Genomic DNA, 27,903 nt, shown 5'->3' with positions numbered 1-27,903 from the left:
ATCCTACAGTTAGTTCTTTTTTATATTTATTTAATACATCACACACATTCATCTATAGCAAGCTTCAAAATTTTGGAGCATTAACCTTTCTACAATTAGTTCTAACCTCTCCTTTAGTGCCGGTAAGAACACCAGTTTGTCCAAACTTTGTTATTGCCGTAACATATTGCTTGAAAAAAATATCCTGATTTGAACTATAATTCGCGACTATGGCATCTGTGATTCCTCCCTTTCCGGTGTATAGTTCTTGATCTATGCCAAGAAGACCTTTTTGTTGCATCAAGTTTTTGAAGTATGCATTGTCAAACACGTATGGTGTGGTGGAGTCGATTGGTATACGTTCGCTATTGTTTCCTACCTTGGGGCAATGTGCTTGCATCGCCTTCGCAAAGGCAGGATCTATATTCTTATCGTCATAGATATGCTTTCGGAAGGTTAAGCATCTTGCCCTACCAATTGTGTGAGAACCTGTACTCAAGAAACAACATTAGTCAAAATTTAAAATTTATGACTTTTCATATAATTTTAGGTCAATATCTCTCACCGCGTCTACAAAATCATTACAACGTGTACTCTCTCTATCTCATAACATAAGATCACTTATTATTTTTCACGGGAGCCAAGGTTTCTAATATGGTAGTGTATAATATTTATACAAGGTATTTCTATATGGGAAAGTACAAAAATAAATAAATAAATAAATAAATTATACTCCGTAATAAAAAGTGACATATAAGCTTTGCATGTATGGTAATTATTATGTAAAAAAAAAAAGGTAATTATGTAAAATGAATCGATCACTATATTATAGGATGGACAATACTAGATAAACAAATAACTTATCACATAAAACTAATTATGTTTATTATTAATGAAATTGCCTCTTGTTCTAAAAAAAAAAAAAAAAAAAGAGAGAGAGAGAGAAAAAAGAAAAAAAAAAGAAAAAAAGAAATTGCCTCCTTTGTGAATAATAGAAAGGAAATTACCTATCAAAGCCACAAATTCTTCTGTTGTATAGCCTTTTTGTTTAAAGGCCATAATTAGAGCTGGTAATTTCGCATTAAAAAGTAAACCTAAGGCATCAGTGAACATCTTATGTGGTTCAGTTGAATCTCTTCTTCCTAATGGTAATGGCCACGCTGGTCCACCAAGCTAGAAAATTCATGATCAATAAGAAAGAAATGAATTAAAGGAAAAAAATTATCATAGTAACTTAATAAAATTTATCAATAAATTAACAAATAAAGTATTGATCAAGGTGGAACATGAAAATAATTACGATAATCATACCGTAACAACAGAGTCTCGAGCAGCTGATGCTAAGATATCAGCACATGATACAACACCAGGACATGCTTTTTCTAGTCGAGCTTTGATCCTATCAATGACTTCGTATCCCCAAGTTGAATTTACATTTATAAATGAAGACTTCTCCCCGGCTTTCTTTGGTGTGTCGTCAAGTAATATTGATCCATCACATCCCTAATTATGTATTAAATAAATATATTAAGCAACAATTGTTTTTTTTAAAGCTAATGATACAAAAATCTATGTATTTTTTTTCTAAATTAAAAAGTAAATTATATGGGAAAATCATAGCCACTTCCCCCTACCCCTGTCTCTACCTATGTAATGATGGATAAACTTGATTGGATCCTGTTTTCTTCCAAAAAAAGAACAAATTTTTAAGAAGTAAATTTACCATTTATTTACTAATATGAAGCTTTGATGAAAGGTAAAAAAAGGATTTAATTAAAGCTTACATATGTCAGATTGAAATTTCACAATATTACATTACATTTCCCAAAACATGACAAAAATGACCCTCCCTCTCATGTGTCCATGGAGAAGAGAACATGGAAGATTATATAATTACATTTGAATGTATAACAGATATTATTTTAATTTATGGTTAGAATTCTAACTCTAATAAGAGTGATGAGGAGGATATTGACATGAATTAATATTGCATGGGAAAATCAATTAATTGTATGTTGTTTTATTGTGATCCTTAAATTATTTATATTGTGCATACGTTATATATGTATGTATAAAAAATTGAAACACTAAATCCTAAAATATTAGACTTACACCAACTCCACAATCACTGAAATGAAGATGAAGAAGAGATCCACCCATGCCAGGTTCTTTCTTTATCGTTTGCCTAATTTCATCTTCAATTATGCTTTTAGCTTGGGGGCATGATTTTGCATAGTAATTCTCGGATAATTGAGCGAATGCCGATCCGAAAACTACAAAGATCAAGCACAATTGAAGCAACGAGGAGGAAGCCATGGAGGATATTTAAATAGACTAGAGAATATGCATAAAATATTAGGAAATAAATTAAAATAAGTGTTAAGTTACTATCTCAAATTATTATGTTTTATGGATCTATTGTATTTTCTTTTATAGTGTTTGAAAATTATCTACACACTCTATTTTTGATGACCATGCTTGAAAAGTGCAATGCAAGTCCCTTATTTAGCATATCTAATTATGAAATTGTCAAATTCATTCAATATTATTTTAGCTTGGTTATTAGTTGGATTATTTTATCTTGGTTTATTTCAATTTTTGAACATTGTAAACATTTAGCGTTTGTGTGGTTGCTTATGCATTAGGGTGTAACGGAAGTATAAAACCACACATGATGTGTGTTGGTGAATATTTGCACACGTATTAATAATCGGCTAAGAAATAAAAATGTTATATTTTGCAATTGCATTGAAGTTTAGTGAATTAGTTGGTCATGTTACTCATGTAGTGTAATATAGTGTCATATATTTTTCTCTTTGTTAGGTGCAATTTTACTATTTCTATAAATTTAGTGTTAGCGAATAAATCTACTGAATATACATACCCCAACATTACTGTAAGAGATATAATATATCGAAAAATATTTAGATATAATTTCCGATATCTTATATCTTTAACATTTACATCCAAATTTTCTATTGTTGTTTTTGTTGTTAATTGGTTAAGCCTTAAAATAATCTATGGAAACTCAATATAAGGCATTTAGCCATTGTATACATAAATTAAGTGTTTGAAAATACAATAATTTACATTAAAAAAAAAAAGGAATATAGGTATCACAATGAATATAAATCATCGTACTCAATTCCACAATGTTAAACGGTGTTGTGCTACACTCGTCACAAAGATTCACTTCACAAGTCTAAGAAGGTTTTATCTCAAAACCATATGACAATGATGAAAGTTGCTCCCTGCACCTGCTACAAAATTCCACTTCACAAGTCCAAGAAGGTTTTTAACTCAAAATCATATGACAATGTTGAAAGTTACCAATGTAATAATTCCTTCTTTGGTCTTCAATTTGTACAATGCCTATTGCAATTATCACAAAACGAGTGAATATTTTACAAAGAAAGGATTAACCCTCTAGCCTTATAAAGTGGACAAGACAAGGGGTGAAAGTAATTCAGTTTAAAACTGAATTGAATAAGAAATATGGTTGGTTTTTTTTTTTAAATTTTTTTTAGGAAATTTTGAAATTTGCTACCACTAAAAACACCATGCTTCACATTTGCTACCGGTTTAATTTTTTTTTTTAACTTTACTACCACCCAAATTAGAGTTTGTTAAAAATAAGTACCACTTAACGGAATCCGTTAGAGTTCCGTTAAGTTTATTCAAAAAAAAAATAATAATTTTTTTTTTAAAAAAAAAACCAGCCACCCTTAATAGCTTGCCCCCTCCCGTCAGCCACCCTTCCCCCTCCCCCCTGCCGGCGGCCGACCACCCCACTCCCTCCCCTTCCCCCACCCAAAACCGCCATCCCTAACCTTAAACCACCAGCCCGAAACCCAGGCCACCCCTTTATCTATGAAACCCATAACCCAAACACACAAAATCCAAATCGAATCAGGCTAAATTGAAGCTTCTTGGGGGCTGCTGTTTTGTGGGTTCGACTGGTGGTTGAGTGTTGTGGCGTCTGATTGCAGGGTGGTGCAGTTTGGCGGTTGGTGATTGAGTGTTGTGGCGTGAGAATTTGGCCGGTGCTACTGATTACGTGGTGGTTTTGTTGCTGAATTGTCGCTGCTGTTATTGTTGGGGCTGGGATGTGGCTGCAGAGAAGTGGGGTCGGTGGTTGCAGGTTGTTATTGCAGTAGTGGTTGATGAGAAAACCGGTGCGAGTCAGGTGCTAGGCTGCTGGTGGGGGCTGCGTAGGTGGGGGAAAGGCAGGGGGAGGGGTGGCTGACGGGGAGGGGGTGGCTGGACGGTGGTTGGGCCCTACTAACGGAAATATTAACGGTATAAGGTAAGTAATAGTTATTTTTAACAAACTCTGATTTGGGTGGTAGTAAAGTAAAAAAAAAAAAATTTAAACCGGTAGCAAATGTGAAGCATGGTGTTTTTAGTGGTAGCAAATGTCAAAATTTTCTTTTTTATTTTTTTTAATATTAAATATGTTGCGGTTTGCTTTTGAAAAATGAAAAAATACAGTTTGCGATTTGGTTTTATTTTAGGTTTAGAGAACCGAAAATCGAACTTCAAACCAAAATTTAGGCCCAATTGATAATTACCTAGAGCCAACCAAGAGCGATCTACTCCATCCAAAAACTGGTTTTGAAAATTAAGCCAAAAAAGATACTCCCTTCATTTTTTGTTGGACATTTTGTGAGAAACTACTTAAAGCCTAAATTTTGTGAGAAACTATCTAATTAAAAAAATGTTGTAAGAAACTACCTAATAAAAGATAAAATGTTGTAATATACTACCTTTGACTGAAATTCCACCGTTGACTTAATTTAGGATGTTGATCCACCTTAGAACACCCCCAAAACCACCGTGATGGTTGGTTTTCAAAGTGGTAAGGTTATTTTCGGGGTAGTTGGAGGATATTATGAGTTGGTGAGGGTAGATTAGTGCTTCGGAATGGTGGTTTCTAGGGTTAGAGGTGGTGGGTTTGGAGTTGAAAGGTGGTTTAGATGTGGTGGAGACGATATCAAACAAGTTGTGTTAGTTTTGGGAATGAAAACGGTGGTTTTGGGAATGTTTTGAGGTCGATCAACGGTGAATATGCAGTATAGGTAGTATTTTACAACATTTTGCCTTTTTTTAGGTAGTTTTTTTCAACATTTTACCTTTATTAGGTAGTTTATTACAACATTTTATTTATTAGGTAGTTTCTCGCAAAATATGGGTTTTATTAGGTAGTTTTTGACAAAAAGCCCTGTTTTTTTTAAGTTACACTTGCTATTTAGGGCATACTTTGCAAGAATTGTGAATAAGCAATTATACAAATCCCCTTATTTAGCATATATCTTACATAAAGGTGTCAATTTGGTGGGTATTTGAGTCGGGTTCACCTGGATTGGGTTAGACCTATTATATAAATCTATTTCATAATTGAGTTATGCTAAATTAATACTTCATGTTCTTACAAGTCGAAATATAAAATGGATTTTTTAGGTTGCATTGGATCGAGTTGCTGGTTAAGTTAGTAATTAACATCTTTTTCTAGAAATTAAACCATATAATAATTTATTATCTCCGCCAATGAACTTAAAAGTTTTGGTTGGAATTTCTGCTGCAAACCGACTCTCCTTGCTGTCAATGGCTCCGCCTTAGCCTACTATTTTGCTCCCTTCTTTGAAGAGATTTGATGGTAGGAGGTTAAGCTAGCCTTCCTTTTCATCAACATGAGCGAGAGGCACCGTACAGTATCACTAGCAAGGTGTGTAAATTAACTAAACTGATAAATAAACTACTTAGGCTCAAGCTTGATTATTGAAGCTCGTTTATATTTGTTAATTAATAAATGAGCTGAAGTTAAACAACTTTTGAACACTCGTTTAATATATGAGCTTGAACGAACACAAGCATGATACTCATTATTCAAAAAATTCTTGAACAACGAGCTCGTTTATTTATGTTCTTGAACAAATCATTTATTTATGTACATGAACTCTCATTTTTTCTCATAATATACATGTACTTTTCTCCAGATTATTTAAGGAAACGAAATCAAGGAAGTAGAAAATAACAAACAATAAGGAATAAGATGTGATATCTCAAATACAAAGTGCTTTGATGTAAACTACAACTTTGCATTGATATGAATTCATCATTTTATAAGTTTTTCCACATTATTAGTGATATAATATATCATCAATATCACAAAATATATGTGTAATATATTTTCATGTGTTGATATTATTAGAAAAATAATATATTTAGGATTATTTATGTCAATCTATATTATTTAGTTAATATATCTTTAGGATATATGGTTATGATAGTATATGTTTTAGAAGATTGTTTCCTACCTTATGAGCATAGGTTTTGTATATAATAATAAAGTCATACTAAGGCCATGTTCACTTCACCTTAAAAAAATAATATTAAGTAAAAATAATTTCAGTTTAGTAAAAATAAGTTCAGTTCAGTAAAATTAATTTTAGTTCAGTAAAAATAACTTCAGTTCAGTAAAAATAAGTTCAGTTCAGTAAAATTTAGTTTTCTTAAAGAAGAATTATAATAGAAAATTAGTAAAAATAATTTCATTTCAGCAAATATAATTTAAGTGACTAGTTTGTGTTAGTGGCTTGGTGTCACACAATAGTCGTGGGTTTAGTAGGTTAATGTAATCACACGATCATGTTCCTTACTTTTAACTTAATTTTCCACCATATAGATTGCTTCATAGTTTGTTTAATCGTTTTTCAATAGGCAGTCTTAAAAGGCCTCAAATATATATTTGAGTTTTTCTAAGTTATGCCCTTCAAGTAATCAAGTTTCTAAGATGGTAAAATACCCTTATTTGGGTGAATGCCGGGTTCAAGAAAGATTATGTCTTCTAAATCTATAGTAATTATAGTATATATATAATATAACTCGAATATATAGTATCATATAGTAAAACTTATTAAGTTATTAGTCCATAACCATATATTGGAATAAAGTATTTTATTAGAGATAGTAACTTGTGTACACCTTTTTCCATGATAAAAATTACAATCATACGATTGATCTTACATATATTCTTTTTTATATTTAGTCCATAAATCACACATGTTCAAAGACTCGAATAAATTATCTACAAGAGCTTGAACCCTCATCTATAGCAAGCTTCAAGCTTTTGGAGCATTGACCTTCCTACAGTTAGTTCTAACTTCTCCTTGGTTGCCAGTAAGAACACCAGTTTGTCCAAACTTTGTTATTGCTGTAACATATGTCTTGAAAAAGATTTCCTGATTTGAACTATAATTCGCGACTATGGCATCTGTCGGTCCACCCTTTCCAGTGTATAGCTCTTGATCAATGCCAAGAAGACCTTTTTGTTGCAACAAGTTTTTGTAGTACGCATTGTCAAACACATATGGAGTGGTGGAGTCAATTGGTATGCGTTCGCTATCGTTTCCTACCTTAGGGCAATGTGCTTGCATCGCCTTTGCGAAGGCAGGATTTATGTTCTTATCGTCATAGATATGCTTTCGGAAGGTTAAGCACCTTGCCCTACCAATTGTGTGAGAACCTGTACTCAAGAAACAACTTTAGTCAAATTTTACAATCTATGACTCTTGTGATATAGTTTTAGGTCTGTATCTCTCATCACGTGTATAAAATCATTACAATGTGTATACTGTCTCCATCTCATAATATAGGATCACTTACCATTTTTCATTGGAGACATGGTTCGTAGTATAGGAGGTGTATAATATTTTTACAAGGTTATTTTACATGGGAAATTAAAAAAAGGAAAATATAAAAAGTGACGTATAAACTTTTCATATATGGTAATTTATACAAGTATATATATATAAAAGGTATAATTAATAATGGTACTATAGTAAAATGAATAAATCACTATGCTTCAAAAAAAATAAAAAAATAAAAAATAAAAAAATGAATAAATCACTATATCATAGCATGGACTGAATACTAGATAAGCAAATAAAATTGCCTCCTTTTTTTGTGAATAAAAGAAGGGAAATTACCTGTCAAAGCCACAAATTCTTCTGTTGTATAGCCTTGTTGTTTAAAGGCCATAATTAGAGCTTGTAAATTCGCATTAAAGAGAGCACCTAAGGTGTCAGTTAACGCTTTATGTGGTTCAGTTGAATCTCTTCTTCCTAATGGTAATGGCCATGTTGGTCCACCAAGCTAGAAAATTCATTCATGATCAATAAGAAAGAAATGAATAATACAGAAAATTCATCATATATTAAATAATTCATATTATTTATCAATAAATTAACAAAAAAATTGATGATCAAGGACTCAAGGTGCAACAAGAAAATAATTATGATAATCATACCGTGACAATAGAGTCTTTAGCAGCCGCTGCTAAGATATCAGCACATGATACAATACCAGGACATGCTTTTTCTAGTCGAGCTTTGATCCTATCAATGACTTCGTATCCCCAAGTTGAATTCACATTTATTAAGGAGGACTTCTCCCCGGGTGTCTTTGGTGTGTCGTCGAGTAAAATTGACCCATCACATCCCTGATTATACATTAAACAAATATATTTAGCTACAATATTTTTTTAAGAAACTAATGATACAAAATGCTAATTTTTTTTCTTTGCTAAATAAAGAAGTAAATTTACCATTCTTTTTAATAATAGGATGATTTGATGAAAGGAATTGAAGATTTTAAATCTTAGGTACATATGTCACATTGAAATTTCATGATATATCACATTCTCCTAAACTTGATTAAAATGACCCTTCTCATGTGTCCGTGTATTAAAGAGAATGTGGAAGATTAAATAATTACATTCAGATGTATAATAGACATCATTTTAATTTATAATTTATGGTTAGAATTCTAACTTTAATAAGAGTAATAATGAGAATATTGACACGAATCAATACTGCATGGAAAAATCAATTAATTGTTGTTCACATATTTTTCTCCTAGGACCAATTTTAGGATCCGTAAATTAGCTTTATCGTGCACAACTTATATAACAAAAAATTGAACACTAACTTCTAAGATGTTAGACTTACACCAACTCCACAATCATGGAAATGAAGATGAAGAAGAGATCCACCCATGCCAGGTTCTTTCTTTAAGGTTTTCCTAACTTCATCTTTTATTATGCATTTGGCTTGGGGGCATGATTTTGCATAGTAGTTCTCGGACAATTGAGCGAATGTCGATCCGAAAACTACAAAGACCAAGCACAATTGAAGCAACGAGTAGGAAGCCATGGAAAAAAAAAAATTAAATAGACTAAAGAATATACATAAAAATATAAGGAAAATAATAATAAAAAAATAAGTTAAGTTACTATCTCAAATAATAATGTTATATCGATCTAAACTTGTATTTTCTTTTATAGTGTTTAAAAATTATCTACGCACTCTATATTTAATGACCATGCTTGTAAAGTGCAATGCAAATTCCTTTATTTAGCATATATCTAATTATGAACTTGTCAAATTTAACGTTTTTTTTTTGGTTTTTGACTATACAAATAAAAGGTAATCTTTGATAAACAACTAATATGAGCAATGCATCTTAGCTAGCAAGTCTATCCTATCAATTAAGAGATTAATGTAGGACATGTATGTAATACGTAGTATAATACTTCACAAAAGAAAGAACGAAAATAATATTTCATGAAAATGATAAACTGTTGACCCAAAACTTTCTAGAGGCAGAAATATAAGCTCCGAGTAGCTTAACTTGGAATTAGTTAAGGATTTTGACATAAATTCTATGAACACAACCATAGATATTAATCAGATCAACGCCTTGTCAAGAACAACGGCCAAATTAAAGTGTATCTCAAAAAGAATATGCTCGTATTTTAGGTAGTTTATTGTACATCATCAATTGTACTAAACCTGATATAGCTTTTGTTGTTAACAAATTAAGTCGTTTATCCAAAAGAGATCACTAGGAAGCATTAAAAATGTGAATTGGATTATCTAAAGCAAACACAAAACTTTTGTTTGCATTACACTAAATATCCTGTTGTACTCTTAAAGAGTATAGTGATGCAAATCGGATAACGTACTGGCCCCAAGGATTCGAAATCTACCATTGGATATGTATTTACACTAGATCGAGGGGCGATGTCTTGAAAGACATCTAAGCAAACTTGTATAATTGCTTGATTCACCATGGAGTTTGAATTTATTGCTTTAGATAAAGCTGGTTAAGAAGTTGATGAGTGGATTCGAAACTTTTTAGAAAATATTCCTAGTTGGCAAGTTCAATTTTCTTAAGGACACAATGTGATGATTTGTAGGGCTCGGGTCATATACAATTACATTTCAAATCATTTATAAGGTATGTGTTATTTTTTCATACATAAGATGTATAATATTTTGCTTTTTATACTCTTTGACGATTATAACCTATTTTTTAGATAGCTAAGTTTATTCTTATACATACATTGAAAAGGAGCATTATTTGCTTATTCAAGGGGGAGGATTTATAAAAGATTAAAAGATATTACATATAACATCATTTAATGTATTGCATAAAGATTAAGAGATATAACGTCTTTTAATGTATTGCATAAAGATTAAAAGATATACTCCGTAATGTCTTTTAATGTATTGCATGTATCGCAAATGTCTTAATAGCTTAATTCACTTCTTGCATTAAAGTATGCATAAGTTGTATATGAGCAATTAACTCAACGTTAACGGAGTTTCGTAACAAAACATTATTGAAATAAATTAAAGTACGTATTTGGTTTCACCAAATATAGGGGTTTTTTTTTTTTTTTTTTTTTTTTTTTTTTGAATAGAAATAGAGATAGTAACTTATGTACACCTTTTCGATGATTGAAAATTACAAATTTACAATCATACAAGTAATAATCATACATGTTTTCTTTTATATTTAACACGTGCATCACACACGTTCAAAGGCTCGTATTAACTAAATACAAGAACTTGAACATTCTATAGCAAGCTTCAAGCTTTCGGAGCATTGACCTTCCTACAATTAATTCTAACCTCTCCATCGTTGCCGGTAAGAACACCTATTTGTCCGAACTTTAGTATTGCTGAGGTATATTCCTTGAAAAAGTTATCTTGATTTGCACTATAATTAGCAACAATGGCATCCGCGGGTCCACCCTTTCCGGTGTATAGTTCTTGATCAATGTCAAGAAGACCTTTTTGTTGCATCAAGTTTTTGAAGTATGCATTGTCAAACACGTATGGAGTGGTGCAATCGATTGGTATACGATCGCCATCGTTTCCTTGCCTAGGACAATGTACTTGCACTGCCTTCGCGAAGCTGGGATCTATGTTTGTTTCCTCGTAGATACGTTTTCGAAAGGTTGTGCACCTTGCCCTACCAATTGTGTGAGAACCTGTACTCGAGATAAACACTAGTCAAAACGTAACAGTTTTGTCTCTTTTGATATAGTTTTGCGTAAATATCTCACATCACGTCTACATTTTCATAAAAACATACTTTTACTGTTCTTTTTATACTTATAACACACCTTTTTATATTTCTTATAAGTATCGACTATCACATTAAAAATTGTATAAAGTTTGGTATGAACGGAATATTAGTTGATATAAGGAATTGCCCCCTTGTAAATAAAAGAAAAAAAAATACCTGTTAAAGCCACAAATTCTTCGGTTGAGAAGCCTTTTAGTTTGAAGGCAAGAATCAGTGTTTCTAAATTCCCAATAAAGAGAGCACCTAAGAGGTTAGTCATAAATCTATGTGGTTCAAGCGAATCTCTCCTTCCTAATGGTACTGTCCAAGTTGGTCCACCAAGCTGGAAAATTCATTATCAATTCAAAAAAATTACTGAATCAAGGAGAAAATTCATTAAAATAACTTAACTATGGAAATAAAGAAGTTATAAGTTAACCATACCCCAACAACTGAGTCTCGAGCAGCCACTGTTAAGATATCAGCACATGATACAATACCTGGGCATGCTTTTTCTACCCGGGCCTTAATCTGGTCAATGGCTTCGTATCCCCATGTTGAATTTTGATTAAGTGCGGCAGACTTCTCCCCAGCCACACTTGGCGTATCATCAAGCAAAATTGATGCATCACATCCCTAATTATTTAACAAGTATTTTACACTGCAATCATTTATTTGACTAACAACAAAAATAATAACTTCAAAATTAAAGTAGTTTTATACTTTCTCCATGTTTTATAATGGTAACACTTGGTTCTGTATGGTTTCCTCAAAAAATAAAATAAAAAATAAAATAAAAAATAAATAAATAAAAATAAAAATTGACCATTATATCACCTATTATTTCGTGAAAAATTCATGGTGTAAGAAATTGAAATTTCATATTCTATCACATTATTCTAAATCGGGTATAATTGACTCAAAGTGAATCATTTGACTTGAAATACTTGATCTTGATTACATGACTTTAACACAACCTGAATCACTTGACCCCATTCAATATTAACTGAACCTTAACAAAACCATATGTTTAATAATAACACTTTTATCAAATTTAGAATATTGTCAACTGAATATTAAGCGACCCAACCCAAAATAAAACCTGAATCAACCTAAACATGACCAAACTCGAATTAACAAGATCTAAACCCTATACAAACGAGCAATGGATCACCATTTCTACATTTTCCGTCCCTCGCATGTGTTTGTGGGGAGGAGAATGTGGAAGGACGTATAATTACATCTGAATGTATCATAGACATCATATATATCCTCATTGAATTTTGATAAGAATAATGAGGATCTTGACATCATAAGCACAATAACTTATGCATGCAGATATCAATCAACTGTTCCTTGTTTAACCTAGAACCACTATTAAGATCCTTAAATAAAAATTATTGTATGCACAAACTACGTATATATATAACCAAAACTTAAACACAACTCCAAATTAAGATCTTAGACTTACACTAACTCCGCAATCATGGAAATGAAGATGTACAAGAGATCCACCCATGCCAGGTTCTTTTCTTAAGATGTTTGTCATTTCATCTTTAATAATAGAGTTAACCTGTGGACATGTTGTTGCATAGTAGTCTTCAGACAATTGTGCGAATGCCGACCCGAAAAGTACAAAGATCAAGCACCATTGAAGCAACGAGGAGGATGCCATGGAAGAAATTAAAGTAGACTAAAGGATAAACATAAAATATAAGGATATTAAAAGAATATAAGGTATTCAAGTTACTATCTCAAAAAAAATAATGTACTACGTTGTTCTATTTTTGCATCTTCTTTTATAATGTTTGAAAAATTATTTACACGTCCTAGTTTCAATGATTATGCTTGTAAAGTGCAATTCAAATGTCTTTTTTTAGCATATATCCGATTAAGAAAGGTATTTCCCTAATGAATTGCTTAGGATAATCTGGCTATTTTCCTTCTCCTTAACAATGGTTATCATTTAAATTCAAAATTAACCAATTTAAGATTATCTTTACATATTATTCTAGATATATATGAATATGATAGTTAGTTAGGCCTATTATTTCCTACTATGTAGTAATCTGATCTCTTTCTTCCCTCATTTTAATTACTTCTACCCTAATAAAAGCAATCTCTTCCTTAGTTTTAAGTTTCAGTTTGACGTTTACTTTTGCCATTGTTTACAAGAATTACAACTTTACTTTGACAGATTAATTATCATACTTCGTCAACTTTTACAATATATATACTTTTTTTTTTTTTGACACAAATTAAACTTTTACAATATTATATACCCTGTCTTTGACAAAATATCTAGTGTCAAGTTTCATTTATGATATTTTTTGCTCCCGATAAATAAGTTTGTGTTGTTATACTCCCTCCGGGTGTCAAGTTTCATTTATGATATGTTTTGCACCCGATAAATAAGTTTGTGTTATTATACTCCCTCCGTCGTCTCAAAATACATAAGACGTTGGATTTTTTTTTTCACTATTTATGTATTAGCTTTGACCATAATTTTTTACAAACATAATAAAAAACATATTTTATAATAAAATATGTTGTTACATAGGAATTAATAAAAAGTTTCATAATATAAATAATTTTCATTAATATTTAATTATATAAAAATAAAGTCAAACTAGTGCATTGGCATACATGTGTGCAATATTGACTGCGTTATGTATTGTGGGACAGAGGGAGTAGCTATTAGTCAAAGTTCATACTACTACATGCATCTTGTTAAAAGTTTGTACTGTTGAGTTCAATTTTGCCATATATCTATGGACTTTTTTGTGAGAAACTATCTAATTAATAAAGCTTAAATTTTGTGAGAAACTATCTAATAAAAAAAATGTTGTAAGAAACTACCTAATAAAAGGTAAAATGTTGTAAGATACTACTTTTGACCGAATTTCCACCGTCGACATAATTTAACGAGGTTAATCCACCTTAAAACACCCCCGAAACAACCGTGAAGGTTGGTTTTCAAGGTGGTAAGGTTGTTTTCGGGGCGGTTGGAGGATATTTCGAATTGGTAATTAAGGTAAATTAGTGCTTCGGGATGTTGATTTTTGGGGGTAGAGGTGGTGATTTTGGGGTTGAAGGGTGGTTTAGGAGTGGTGGAGGCGATTTCAAGCAAGTTGTATTAGTTTTGGGAATGAAAGTGGTGATTTCGAGAGTATTTTGAGGTTCGTCAATTGTGGAAATCTGGTATAGGTAGTATTTTACAACATTTTACCTTTTCAAAGGTAGTTTTTTACAACATTTTATCTTTATTAGGTAGTTTATTACAACATTTTTTTATTAGGTTGTTTATCATAAAATATGGGTTTTATTAGGTAGTTTTTGACAAAAAGTCCATCTATTATATAAGTTTAGAGGGAAAGTAAAAAGTTGGTATTCTATCAAATGTCTAAAATACCCTTCTTTGCCTTTTATTGGGAAAATACAATTCATGCAATAAAAAATTAATACATGATAGATAAAACTTGACAATATTTTTATAAATTTAAATATTGGCAATTAGTTAATTGACTTGAAAACAATTTAAGTAAATACAAAAACAATTTAGGACTTGACTTCGGAATTGGTTTGAACTTGCCTCTATTTTCATTCACTTAAGGCCTCCACGACCCTTTATGTGACTAACTAATAATTCATACAATATAATATGATTTTGGGATCCATCCCTTATATTCCATTGAATTTTCATCATCAAATCTTGAAAACACTATAATGGCCATTTTCATTGATTATAGATTTTAGTTTGGTATATAAACTTTTCAAACCTGAAAAAAACAAAAAAAAAAAAAAAAAAAAAAAAAAACAATTTGGGTTGCCTCCCATGCAAAACAAACCAACCCACCCACCCACCCACCCACCCCCCCCCCCCCCCCACACTTTAATTTGGGAGACCAATTAAATGGTTGGTTGCAACCCACTTTATCTTTAAGTTATTTATTCAACCATTTAAAGCTTACGCTATTTCATTAAATCAAGGCTACCATTGGCTTTTATGTGACCGGCTAATAGTCATAAATTATTCCAAACAATTAATTGTATCACCCTAAAGGTTTCGACATCACGTTAAGAAACCTATACATTTATCTAATCTCACATATCATTGAATATTGAACATTTTTTTTTAATGTTTTAGACTCGAAAAGTAAATAGGTCGTGATACTTTTTTTTTTTTTTTTTTTTAATGTTTTAGACTCAAAAAGTAAATAGGTCATCGTACTTTGTTCCCATGAATCCATAGACACCTTGTTTGGACAAATTAGGTGGTTGAAATCATCTACTTTATCATTAAACCGTCAATTTTAACAGTTTACTACTTATGCTTCTTTAACGTAATGTGTCAAATGATACCACTTATTTAAAAAAAATAATCAAGGCTTGTTACAAATATTTAAAATAAGAAAAATATAATGATTAATTATAAATAAATTATTTAATATGAGAAAAATAATATGAAATTTATGAGTAATATATATATATATATATATATATATATATATATATATATATATATATATATATATATATATATATATATATATATATATATATATATATATATATATATCACTCAAATCAGCATAGATAGATGGATCATTAAACTTATGCAATTTCTTTTATGTTGAGCCTTAACCAAATACTAAATATGCTAGGAGCTTAGGACCATTAACTTTATAGTTCGCTTGAATGTTGACTTCAAAGATGAAAACTAAGGCCCTATTAGTTGTTGTAGACTTGTAGTAGTTGAGCTATTAGATGTTTATGAAACCGTCCTATGTTATCCAAGGCACCCTATCTTATCCAATTCACCGTATATTAATGAAACCACACTATGTTATGTTAACCATCCTATGTTATTAAATCCAATCTATTTTATCCAATTCACCCTATGTTAAAGAGACTACACTATATTATGAAACCACCCTCTGTTCATGAAACCACCTTATCTAATGAAATACACCCTATGTTATCCAAACCACTTTATCTTATCCAATTCACCCTATTTTAATGAAACCATTCTATGAATTTCTAATTTTTAGATAATTATAAAGTAAAAGAAAATGATTATTTTTCCATTTATAAATAATTTTATTTTAGAAAAACACTTACTACCCTGATATAGGTAACATACATTCACAAAATAAGAGCAAGGAGGACATAAATCACTCAAATCAGCATATATAGATTTATAGTTTGCTTGAATGTAGACTTCAAGATATATAAAACTAAGGCCATATTAGCATTTGTAGACCAGTAGACCTTGTAGTAGTTGAGCTATGAGATGTTTGGCTAATAGAGAATAGCTAGCATGAATTTATTATTGTAATACTTCATATTTTTATGTATTTTTATAAAGTATTTAAGTATTTATAAATATATTTTTTAAGTGCTCAAGTATTTTAATTTAATATTTTAAAGGGTTAAAGTATTTTAACTATAAGGTTTCATAAAAGTAAAATATATATTTTGGGCCTTGTTTAAGATATCGTATGTAAACTAGTCCTACATACTCTTATTGAAATAACTCATTTTATTTAAATAAGCCCAACCCTTCATTTAAACCCTTGTAGGTCAAATGTTTTATAATTCATGCTCATTTATTTATTGGGCCCAAACTTAACATTATACTCTCTACTCTATAAATACCTCTCAAAACCCCAAAAATTTCCCACACAAAGAAGCTCAAGAATCATTGGGGTAAATATTATTTTCTTTTATTTTTCCTTTATTTCTTTTCTTCCTTTCTTTTTCTTTTTCTTTTTTTTTCTTTTTCCTTTTTCCTTATTCCTCCTTTTTCTTTTTTTTCTTTCCTACGTGAACATAAGTTCACACACTCATGGTTGCGAGATCGCCGGTGCCATGTCACCCCACCCTCATACCACGTCACCGCCGCCCAGCCAGTCGGCCACCACCCACGGTGGTCTTCTTCTTCTCTCTCCTCGTTTTAAATCCTTGTTTTTAATTTAATTCATGTTTTATATATTTTTGGGTATTGATTTTAATTGCCTAAACATGATTAGTATGTTTTATAATTATGTTTTGATGATTAAAGATTGTAAATTTTGGATTATAAAGTGTTTAATTTTCAGATTTTATAAAGTATTAAAAGTTAAGGTTTTAATTATTAAAGTGTTGGTTTTTAGGGTTCTAATTAGCAATTAATTTGGGGGTTTTATATACTCATTGATTGGAAGTGTTATTAAAGTTTAAAGATTGTATCTTTATGTAGTTTTAATGAGTTTTTATTTAAAATAAATGGCTAGAATTTTATTATAAGTACTACTTTTGTTGTTTTAATTAAAGGGGTTGATTATCCATAAGTAAATAAGATTTTATTTGGTTTTTATATAATTTTCAGATTTAATTGAGGGGTTTAAACCTTAAAAAGTGTGCTGGAATTTTAATATAAGCACTATAATTACATTTTTACTTTGGGGTTTTAATTGTCCACTTAAAGAAAGAGTTTTAAAGGTTTTAACCCAAAATTTCAGCTTGTTAGAGAGGTTTTAAAGTATTTAAAAGTTGCTGGAAATTTGTGTAATCAAGGGATTAATTAAGGTTATATACTTGGTATTGTAGGAGACTTTAAGTTGAGTAATTTCTAGCATTTTGGCTAGTTGGAAAGACAAATTAAGGTACGTACGCGTACTCTAAAGTTTATTAAGCATGTAGAAACATGCTAGGATTTATTTAAGTGATTCCAAGTTAGTGACATGCTAGGAATTGGTTGGATTAATTTAATTGAGAATGGTTTTGGTGAATTATTTGTGAAGCATGATTGGTTGAAATAAATTACTTATTGGAATTGGTGATATTGGAATATTGTCATTGAACCATATTTTTATTATTGGCACGATTGAAGGTTTTTTAATTAAACTAAATGTTTAATTTGGTTTGGAATATTGAAAAGGAATTTTATTAGGGTTCATATAATTTTTATTGATGCTATAAGCATGAGGAATGAGCTATTTAAATGTCTTTGTACAAGAGGAATAAATTATATTTTTGGTGCCTTAGTGCACTTAAGGTGTTTTCAACACCGAGAGATAGGATTTGTGGCGCATTATGTGTTTAAGGTGTTTTTGACACCAAGATAGATTTAAAAAGGGGTTCAACATTAAATATTATGTGGTCACTAATTATTCAAGAATTAAATTGGTATGTTTGATTGTTTGAATAATCAAGATGATTGTTTGTGTTATGATTTGAGAGTCATCACCAAGTTTAATAAATTGTAAAGAACGTAAAGTGAAAGAGATTACGCACCAAAACTCTTGGAACGTATATACCTTGAGTAGGAACATATGGGGGGAGTTATGCGACTTTATATTTGACCATAACTTCTACTGGGAGTATAGGACGCTGTATTTTCCTTTTTATTATGCGCAGGAATTCCGCCACTTACGAGTGATTCTTTTATACTGGCACGGTTAGCTCCCGTGTTAGTACCCCTTCATTGGGGCAGGTTAGGGGGAAACCCGTTCGATGCGTAATCAAGCTAAATAAATTATTTAGTTATTTATTTATAGAGTCATGTTGAATGTTGTATGCTTGTAAACAGATGCAACAAGGTAAGTTGCGTGATGACAGGATGAAAGCATGTTAGTGTGTTTTATTTATGCTTATGTACTCAGCATCGCTAATTGTGTGTTTGTATGTTTGTTTGGCCTTGTCTTTACTTTGGCCCTACGACGACCCATTTCTAATGGCGAGTAGTGGGGACAAGTAGAGAAGAGCTTTTCAGGTGATGAAGCATATTCATGATGGGCATGAGTGAAGAGCGAAGCATGCTTAGTTTCCATAAGACTATGAGGGTGATTTATTGCTTTGTTTATTATACTATATTATGCTTGTGAGACTAACGCAAGGGTTTTAATTTTATTTGGTATTACTAAGGTCCTACAATGGTTCCAAGTTGTAGATTGACTTCGGTTGATGTTGGTTTGACTTTACTTTCGTCTTGGTTGACTTAATAGTTGACCCGTTTTGAATGTTTTTAACGATACTCTTCCGCTGCGTGTCTTTGATAATTTCCTTAGCCGTTTTCACGATGGCGGTAATATCTTAGATTTTTCTATTTTGATTTTTAAAAAGAGAAAAATAGGTATTTTAAAGGAAAGGAATTCTAGGGTGTTACAATTATTCTATACAACAAGCTGCTGACTTAGTTTAAAAAAACGGATTTTTCATCATATTCCCTTGAGTTTTGTCTTTGTTCACCATATACCATCATATTTTTTTAAAAAAATTTACCATATACCACTCAGTTCTTGTACAATACCACAAGATCAGATGCCCATTTTGCTAACTGTCGTTAATATGCCGTTTAAGGTATTTTAATAATTCACCATATACCCAGTTTTAAAAGTTATTTCACCATATACCCATAAATTATAGGAAATTTTGTGAAAAACTACCTATTATAGTCCAGAATTTGCGAGAATTTACCTATTAGAAAAATGTTGTAATTGATACCTAACTTTTGAAAAATGTTGTAATTTACTACCTTACGCCGGATTATGAAGTTTGACCAAAATTTTCTGGCATTGACTTGGTCACTTGACACTTAGTGACCATCACGTGGGAAAATTGTGAGAAAATTTGGGAAAGAAAAGGGTCATTAAGTGTCACATGATGGTCACGTGACCAAGTCAACGCCGGAGAATTTTGATCAAACTCTTTCATAATTCGGCGTAAGGTAGTAAATTACAACATTTTTCAAAAATTAGGTAGTCAATTACAACATTTTTTAATAGGTAGTTTCTCGCAAATTTTGGACTATAATAGGTAGTTTTTCACAAAATTTCCTAAATTATAACTGCTCTTTTCTTTTTTTTAAAAAAAAAGAAAAAAAAATTAACGACTAGTTTATGATAAAAACATTTTTCTTAAGGGATTGAAGCAGCCTTTCTCACTTCTAAAAGCATTTGAGAAAATGTTGACACACTCGAAATCATTCATCCTAGAAGCATAGCAAAGAAGTATGAAGGTTTTGTTGGGAAAAAGAAAGGAGAGAGCAATATTAGATCAGGCAGGCATGTAAACACCAGAAGCAAAAAACCAATGCTTGTTGATAGAAGTAATGACATTGAAGATGGTGACTACGTAGCTTCTGTTGTAGTATAACCTTTGTGGAGTTTTTGCCGAATCAGAGGTCTTTATTGTAAATTATCTCCCACATGCACACGCTTTGTTTAACACTCTTATGTATGCAGATTCGTAGGATAAAGATGATGATTTCGAACGTGTCGACAAATCAAATGCTTTTAGAAGTGTAAAAGGTTACTTCAATCCCTTAAGGAAAACATTTTTATACATAAACTAGCCTTTACAAATGTCAACTACTGTTTTTTTTTTTTTAAAAAAAAGTAGTCGTTATAATTTTTGGGTATATGGTGAAATCATTTATAAAAACTAGGTATATGGTGAATTAACTTTAAAAACCTAGGTATATGGTGAATTATTAAATAACCCTAAACGAAAGACTAATGACAAACTAATGACAGTTAGCAAAAACGGTATTTTGTGGTATTGTACACGAACTGATTGTTTTATGATGAATTTGAAAATTTTCGATGGTATATGGTAAATAAACTAAAAATTGAAGGTATACGGTGAAAAAACCGAAAGAAGTTTCTCCAAACCTTATACTTTGAAAAATACCCTTATAGACAGTGATAAAGCAAGTTTGTAAATATAATTGATGATAACAACTAAATGGCATCCAACACATAATAAATTGAAACACATTAAGCAATCAATGGCAGCAATCATGCTAATTTTTCTAAGAGTGCAAAAGGTAGGCAATTTGTAAACATCCAGAACAGGTGAACAACTTGTAAAGCTAGAGTTGGTGGCGACTTTGATTTTTTGGCTCCTTCATGAATGTCGTTCAATGTAGCTGAATCCAATTAATTTTTTCAGAAGTTTAGAACATATGATAGACGTGTCGTGTACCTAACAAAAATAACCGAACTAACTCTACTATGTAGTTGAGCAAGTAGGGGTCGAATCCCAAGAGATTAAGGACTAACTAATCAAACAAACTCAAATTAAACTAAGCAAGTAACCAATCAATATCGAGAAATCTATACTAGAACAATTACGAATTATCAAGCAACGAAAATTATAATAATGAATTAATCAATAACTAAAGACATCTAAGATTAAGCATCCCCACTAATATGAATCAATGCAATAGAACCATCCCTTTCCCTCAATTAAATCAATAAATATTCCCCAGGATAGACGCTCCCTAAAACAATACTAAGAGTTTCTTTCGATCAACTAATAGCTTCCCTAACATGCAATCATACCTATTTTGAAGGGTGTCCATTATTCGGATAAAAACCAAAATCTAATCTAATTCAAACCGAATTATCAATTCGGATCGGATCCAAACTTTAAATCGGATCGGATTGAATTTTTTTGAAAACTTGGATTTTCAGATCAGATTGGATTGACCTTGTTCGGATCCAAAAAACCGAAATAACCGAATTATGAAAGCGTTATTTTACAAAAAAACATTGTTAATATTAATCAGGTTAAATTATGTTTATGATTATAATAATATTAATCATGTAAACCTATGTTTTCAATACTTGTATAAATCATGTACTACTATAATTTTAGGAAGTGAATTTTATTATTGCAATTTTATTTTTATAATTGCATTAGACCCACAAAAATTAGCAACATATTTTAATTCGGATTTTCGGATTGGATCCAAATAACCGAATTATAATTCGGATTGGATCGGATTTGGTAAGTAATTCAGATCAGATTGGATTTTAAAATTAAAAACCAAAATTTATTTCGGATTAGATTGTATTTGGGCTAAATCCAAACCGAAAACCGAATGGACACCCCTACCTAGTTTCATGGAATCATGCATATTAAATACATTGAGAACGACATCCTATAAGTCCTAGCAAGAACAATTAGCTATTTTCATGCATAAAAGCTCTTACCTTTAATTAGGGTTCTAAAATCAATTAAGAATCAACTTTCGTTGTAACCCTAATCACATTCAATAATACTATTTCTAGTTAATCATTGATAATAAAACCAACCCTAACAAAAAAGAACTATAAATTAATTAAATTGGGAATTGGGAATTAAATAACACGTTAATCCATATTAGGGTTCAACCTAACCCTAGATTATGAAACTACTCACACATGATGATAGAAATAACAAGACAAATAATTAAAGAAAACATAATAACAATATAAAATTAAAGAGATTAAAGATGAAAGAGAAATACTTGAAATTAAATTAAGATGAATGCTTCAATGGAGTGAAATGTGTTCTTTCACAAAACAACGTAGAATAGAAAAAGCTATAATAAAAATTAGTTGTTTAAAATAGGATTAAAACCACTATTTATACTTTCCTAAAAATAAACATTAAATAATAAAAATAAAATTATCTTTTGCGCACACGTACACGGCTGTGTACTGATGGGTGCAAGACCCTGTAGCTAGTCTCTACTCGATCCCAGATTCCATCATGTATGTGCACGTTCATGTATCTAAGGGATACATGACCGTGTAGGCTGCGTTCATACGAAGATGTCATCACACGAATGTGTAGCACATGGTACACGACCATGTACCAAACAATTATACTTGGAAAATATCACATGACCGTGTAGTTAGAGGTACATAATCGTGTAGTATTGTCATCATCTTCACTCTAACATACGACTTCTTATGACTTTCAAATCACCTTATTAAGTTCACCAATCCATCTCAAAATGTCATAGCATATTCATCATCACTCCAAATGCTCTATTTCATCCTAAAATCACAACATAACAACTAAATAACCAAAATAGAAAATAAAACATATAGAAACACAAACTATATGTTGAGATTCTATGGTAAACGCATCCCAAATAGCCCAAAAATAATGGTATAATATCGACTTATCAACATATGTGTAGGTTTTTAGTCTACAAAATTTGTCCCCTGTATTGAAACAAGTATGAAGCTGTCTATTAGATAGTAATAGAAAAGTTTCGTGATATCTTCCACACTTTACACATTATCCACATTCACGGGCATAGTCTGTAGAATCTTCACTTATTTATGTCTTCTCATAGAAGCATGTCCTATTTGCTTTCCTCTCTTGTTCTCTTCTTCCTCAATCTCTTCCTCGCTCTCTTCTTTCTTCTTTCTCTTTTCCTTTTTCTTCTTTTCTTTTTGCTTCCTTTTCCTGTTGTAGTTTGGTCCCTCATATCTCCAACAGTAAAAGTCAATTCAATTGCATTGAATCTTTTACGTAATTTGTTAAGTTTAATTATTTTAATATAATTTGTTTCATGTTGATTGAACTCACTAATAAAAAAAATGATAGATTCGTTGTTGCATGTAATAAAATGTAGTTAGGAGCTATATCATAAATACCTTTCCTCTGTATTTTTTCATTCATTTAGAAATAATACAACATAATTCTTTCCATTTGTTTTCTTCTCTAGATTTTTCTCTCTCTTTTGATTAAATCAACATGGTATTAGAGCCAAAATAGCTCGATTCTTCTGCAAATTTCTTCTGCTATGGTTGATTGCTGCATTAATGGAGTTTTGATGTTATGATGTTGATTAATTCGAGGTTTTTTTTGCAATTTCTATTATGATTTTTTGGTTGTTCACCATTTAATGCTTGATTGAGGTTGCGATTGTTGTTGCAATTGTTGTAGCGATTGTTCTTGCGTTAGTTTTTTGAGATTTTTCGACTATTTGTTTGATTGAGGTTGATATATTTTGTGGTTGAGGAATTAGATTCTTATTTTGTTTGTGATGATTTTGTCTAGATTGTTGTTATTGAGATATTGTTGATATTTTTGGATTGATTCTGAGGTTGTGAATCTGGAGTTTTCTGTTGAGGATATTGAATTCTTGAGTGAATTCTTGATTTCTTTGTGGATTTTTCGGAGCAAGCTTTCTGAAGTATTATTTGAGATTTGTGATATTTCTGAGGATAATTTTCTGTTAATCATGCCTTAGAATACACAACAATTTATTTTGGATCCTACTGCTGTACTTAGATGTGTGTACTATATTTATCCTTCTGATGCTTCGAATAAGACCTTAGTTTCTGATGTGTTTGATGGAAGTTGTTTTGGTGATTGGAAGAGGTCTATTCTCTTGAGTTTTTCCTCGAGAAACAAACTAGGATTCATTGATGGCAGTGTTGAGCAACCACTTACTACTGATCCAAACTATAAAACTTGGTGTAGATGTAATGATGTGGTCCTAGGTTGGTTGTTGTTTGCCTTAGAGAAAATTATAGCTAAGAGTGTGTGGTATTACAAGTCTACTAAGGATAATCTTGAGGAGAGGTTTGGCCATACTTCTGCTACACAACAATATGCTTTATATCAGCAGTTATCTGACTTACAGCAGGGTCCAAATGAATCTATCTCTGTTTTCTTTACAAAGATTAAGTCAGTTTGGGATGAAATGGACAGTTATGAACCTCTTCCTATATGTTCTTGTGCTTCTTGTACTAGTCTTACTACTAAGAAGATAGTGAAAGCTCAGCAGGATTAGAGATTGATAATGTTTCTAATGAAACTCAATGACAAGTATGCTATTGTCAGGACTCATATTATGATGATGCAACCTCTACCTACTATCACCATTGCATATCGATTGTGTGTTCAAGAAGAGAAACACAAAGAAATGAGTGCATGATCATCTACCATCGTGGAACCTATGGCTTTTGCTGTTGGAAGGAAGTTCAATGACAAGCCATATGATAGAAATTTCAAACAGAATTCTGTAGGGTCTTATAATCAGCCTAAGAATCAGAATAGCATGATGACTTGTAATAAGAGGCAGTGGTTTTGTGACCATTGCAAGATGACAGGACATGACATTGATAGGTGTTTCAAGCTACGTGGCTATCCACCTGGGTGGAATGTATGGAACAACAGTAAAGATTCTGGTCAGCAAAACTTCAATAAAAACAAAAGAGCTGCTCATCTTGCTCAAGTTAGTGATTCTGACACTAAACAACCTCAACAGCCTGTAAAGAATGTTGATGACTTGTTGACTCCTCAAATGGCAGTACAACAATGCAGCAAGATTATGAATATTCTTGTCAAAAGCGGCAACCACAAGAATACACTGAGAAGAGAGAAGGCTCTAGGGATACTTCTTATGGTGGCAATGCCTTATTTACAGGTAAACTTTGCCTCATGTCTTTTGTTCCTGCTCTATGGGTCATTGATAGTGGTGGCACAGACCACATTTGTCACACACTAGATAATTTTCAGTCATATAAACTAGTATCTGATTCTAACAATACTATAACAATTCCTAATGGGAGTTCTGTTAAAGTCACACACATTGGTGAGGTCAAGATTACAAATAACATTTTCCTAAAAGATGTGCTTTATGTCCCTGATTTTCATTTTAACTTGATCTCAATTCATAAACTGTGTGTTTGACTTTTATTTGATTAATTTAGCTTTGTTGAATGCATTTGACTTTTATTTTATTTAAAATGCATTGTTAGAATGTGTTCAACTTTCATTCGATTCATTTAGCTTCGTTAAACGAGTATGACTTTCATTTGTTTCAAAAATCTTTATCTGAATGTGTTTGACTCTCATTTGATTTAGTTAGCTTTGTTGAATGTGTTTGACTTTCATATGATTCAATTAGCTTTGTTTGCATTTTGACTTTCATTTGATCATAAAAGCTTTGTTTGAATGTGTTTGACTTTCATTTGATTCAATTAGCTTTATTGAACGCATTTTACTTTCATTTGATTCAAAAAACTTTGTTTGAATGTGTTTGACTTTTATTTGAATTCAAATGCTTTATTTGAATGTGTTTGACTTTTATTTGATTCAATTAGCTTTCTTGAATGCATTTGACTTTCATTTTCTTCAAAAAGCTTTGTTAGAATGTGTTCAACTTTCAATTGATTAAAATAGTTTGTTAAACGCATATGACTTTTATTTGTTTCAAAAATCTTTGTTAAAATGCATTTGACTTTCATTTGATTCAAAAAGCTTTATTTGAATGTGTATGACTTTAATATGTTTCAATTAGCTTTATGGAATGTATTTTGACTTTAAAATGATTCAAAAAGCTTTGTTTGAATGTGTTTAACTTTTATTTGATTCAATTAGCTTTGTTGAATGCATTTGACTTTCATTTGATTCAAAAAGCTTTATTTGAATGTGTTTGACTTTATATGTTTTAATTAACTTTTTTGAATGTATTTTTACTTTCAATTGATTAAAGAAGCTTTGTGTGAATGTGTTTAACTTTCATTTGATTCAATTAGCTTTGTTGAATGCATTTGCCTTTTGTTTGATTCAAAAAGCTTTGTTCTAATGTGTTTGACTTTCATATGATTCAATTAGCTTTGTTGAATACATTCTTACTTTCATTTGATTCAAAAAGGATTGTTAAATTGTGTTTAACTTTCATATGATTCAATTAGTTTCGTTGAATGCATTTGACTTTCATTTGATTTAAAAATTTTGGCACCATAATTTTGATCCAAATCTAATTTTTTTGAATAACTCTCAAAATACGATTTCCAACGATAAATCATAACTCCTATTCTGATTTAAAATGAAGAAGATATGAGCAAAGCATTAAACTTGGGCCAAAATCCACACCCGTGCACTAAAACAACCATATATTAAAATCAACAAAAGATTTAAACCCAACTTTGGGTTGGAAATTAAACATAAAGATCTTTCCAACAAACTATTATGTCTTATTCTGAGTTGCAGATAAAAAAAAGTTATGAAAAATTTTAAAACGCGTAAAATCTGCCAAAGCACTGCGCTGTGGTACAAAAACAACGTGGCATAGTACAACAAACTATGTCACTGTACTATGTACCATGACCCGTCACTTTGTACTGTAACACGACACACAAATTCATGATCAGCCCTTCTTTTCCGTCTTCTAGCCTATAAATACGACCCAGATTTTTAGTTTTCGAACATAGCACAAAGAACAAAAACGGAGACAACACATACGAGCCAAAACACAATAAATTCAAGCATTTGATCATCCTTAATCCTATTCTTATCATCATTTTCAAGCAATTATTAGTCCCTTTGCAATATTTGGAGTTGCACTCATCAACCTAGGCATAAAAGGTTAAAATTCTAAGAGTTTGGACAAATCTAAATTTCATTTTTGTTAATAATTTGATTCTCTCAATTTAATCTATTTTTTTTATTGAAATTATTAAAAATTAATTCATGATATAGTAATTTATATAAAAAAAAATTATAAATTATATAAAAAATTATTTATATTGTATTAAAATAAAAACGCGACATATATATATATATGTATGTATGTATGTATGTATGTATGTATGTATGTATGTATGTATGTATGTATGTATGTATATATATATATATATATATATATATATATATATATATATATATATCAAACTCTTTTAAACTCCTTTACTAATCTTACAAATTACATCTTAGTATCAAACTACT

The 27,903-nt window shown here is 31.0% G+C and overlaps 4 protein-coding genes across 4 annotated transcripts; 1 reads left to right on the top strand and 3 right to left on the bottom strand.

Annotated features, from left to right (window-relative positions):
• Nucleotides 1-64: 64 nt before the first annotated feature.
• Nucleotides 65-2,295, bottom strand: LOC145571373 (cationic peroxidase 1-like). The gene is made up of 4 exons (XM_081630419.1): nt 2,092-2,295; nt 1,291-1,482; nt 987-1,152; nt 65-468 (listed from the first exon to the last, which is right to left on the bottom strand). Exons 1-4 carry the CDS (start codon nt 2,293-2,295, stop codon nt 65-67), a joined length of 966 nt encoding a protein of 321 aa, XP_081486545.1.
• Nucleotides 2,296-7,100: 4,805 nt separating this feature from the next.
• LOC145571372 (cationic peroxidase 1-like) lies at nt 7,101-9,191 on the bottom strand. Its single transcript, XM_081630418.1, has 4 exons — nt 8,988-9,191; nt 8,288-8,479; nt 7,968-8,133; nt 7,101-7,504 (listed from the first exon to the last, which is right to left on the bottom strand). The coding sequence occupies exons 1-4, from the start codon at nt 9,189-9,191 to the stop codon at nt 7,101-7,103; spliced, it is 966 nt and encodes a 321-aa protein (XP_081486544.1).
• Nucleotides 9,192-10,913: 1,722 nt separating this feature from the next.
• On the bottom strand, nt 10,914-13,559 carry LOC145571371 (cationic peroxidase 1-like). Its single transcript, XM_081630417.1, has 5 exons — nt 13,494-13,559; nt 12,866-13,087; nt 11,839-12,030; nt 11,572-11,737; nt 10,914-11,317 (listed from the first exon to the last, which is right to left on the bottom strand). Exons 1-5 carry the CDS (start codon nt 13,557-13,559, stop codon nt 10,914-10,916), a joined length of 1,050 nt encoding a protein of 349 aa, XP_081486543.1.
• Nucleotides 13,560-19,725: 6,166 nt separating this feature from the next.
• On the top strand, nt 19,726-24,961 carry LOC145571370 (uncharacterized). The gene is made up of 3 exons (XM_081630416.1): nt 19,726-19,737; nt 24,269-24,358; nt 24,416-24,961. The coding sequence occupies exons 1-3, from the start codon at nt 19,726-19,728 to the stop codon at nt 24,959-24,961; spliced, it is 648 nt and encodes a 215-aa protein (XP_081486542.1).
• The last annotated feature ends 2,942 nt before the right edge of the window (nt 24,962-27,903 follow it).

The sequence above is a fragment of the Chenopodium album genome, chromosome 12 (assembly GCF_948465745.1).
Source record: "Chenopodium album chromosome 12, dcCheAlbu1.1, whole genome shotgun sequence".
Lineage (NCBI taxonomy): Eukaryota > Viridiplantae > Streptophyta > Magnoliopsida > Caryophyllales > Amaranthaceae > Chenopodium > Chenopodium album.
This window is presented reverse-complemented; position numbering and strand designations above follow the sequence as displayed.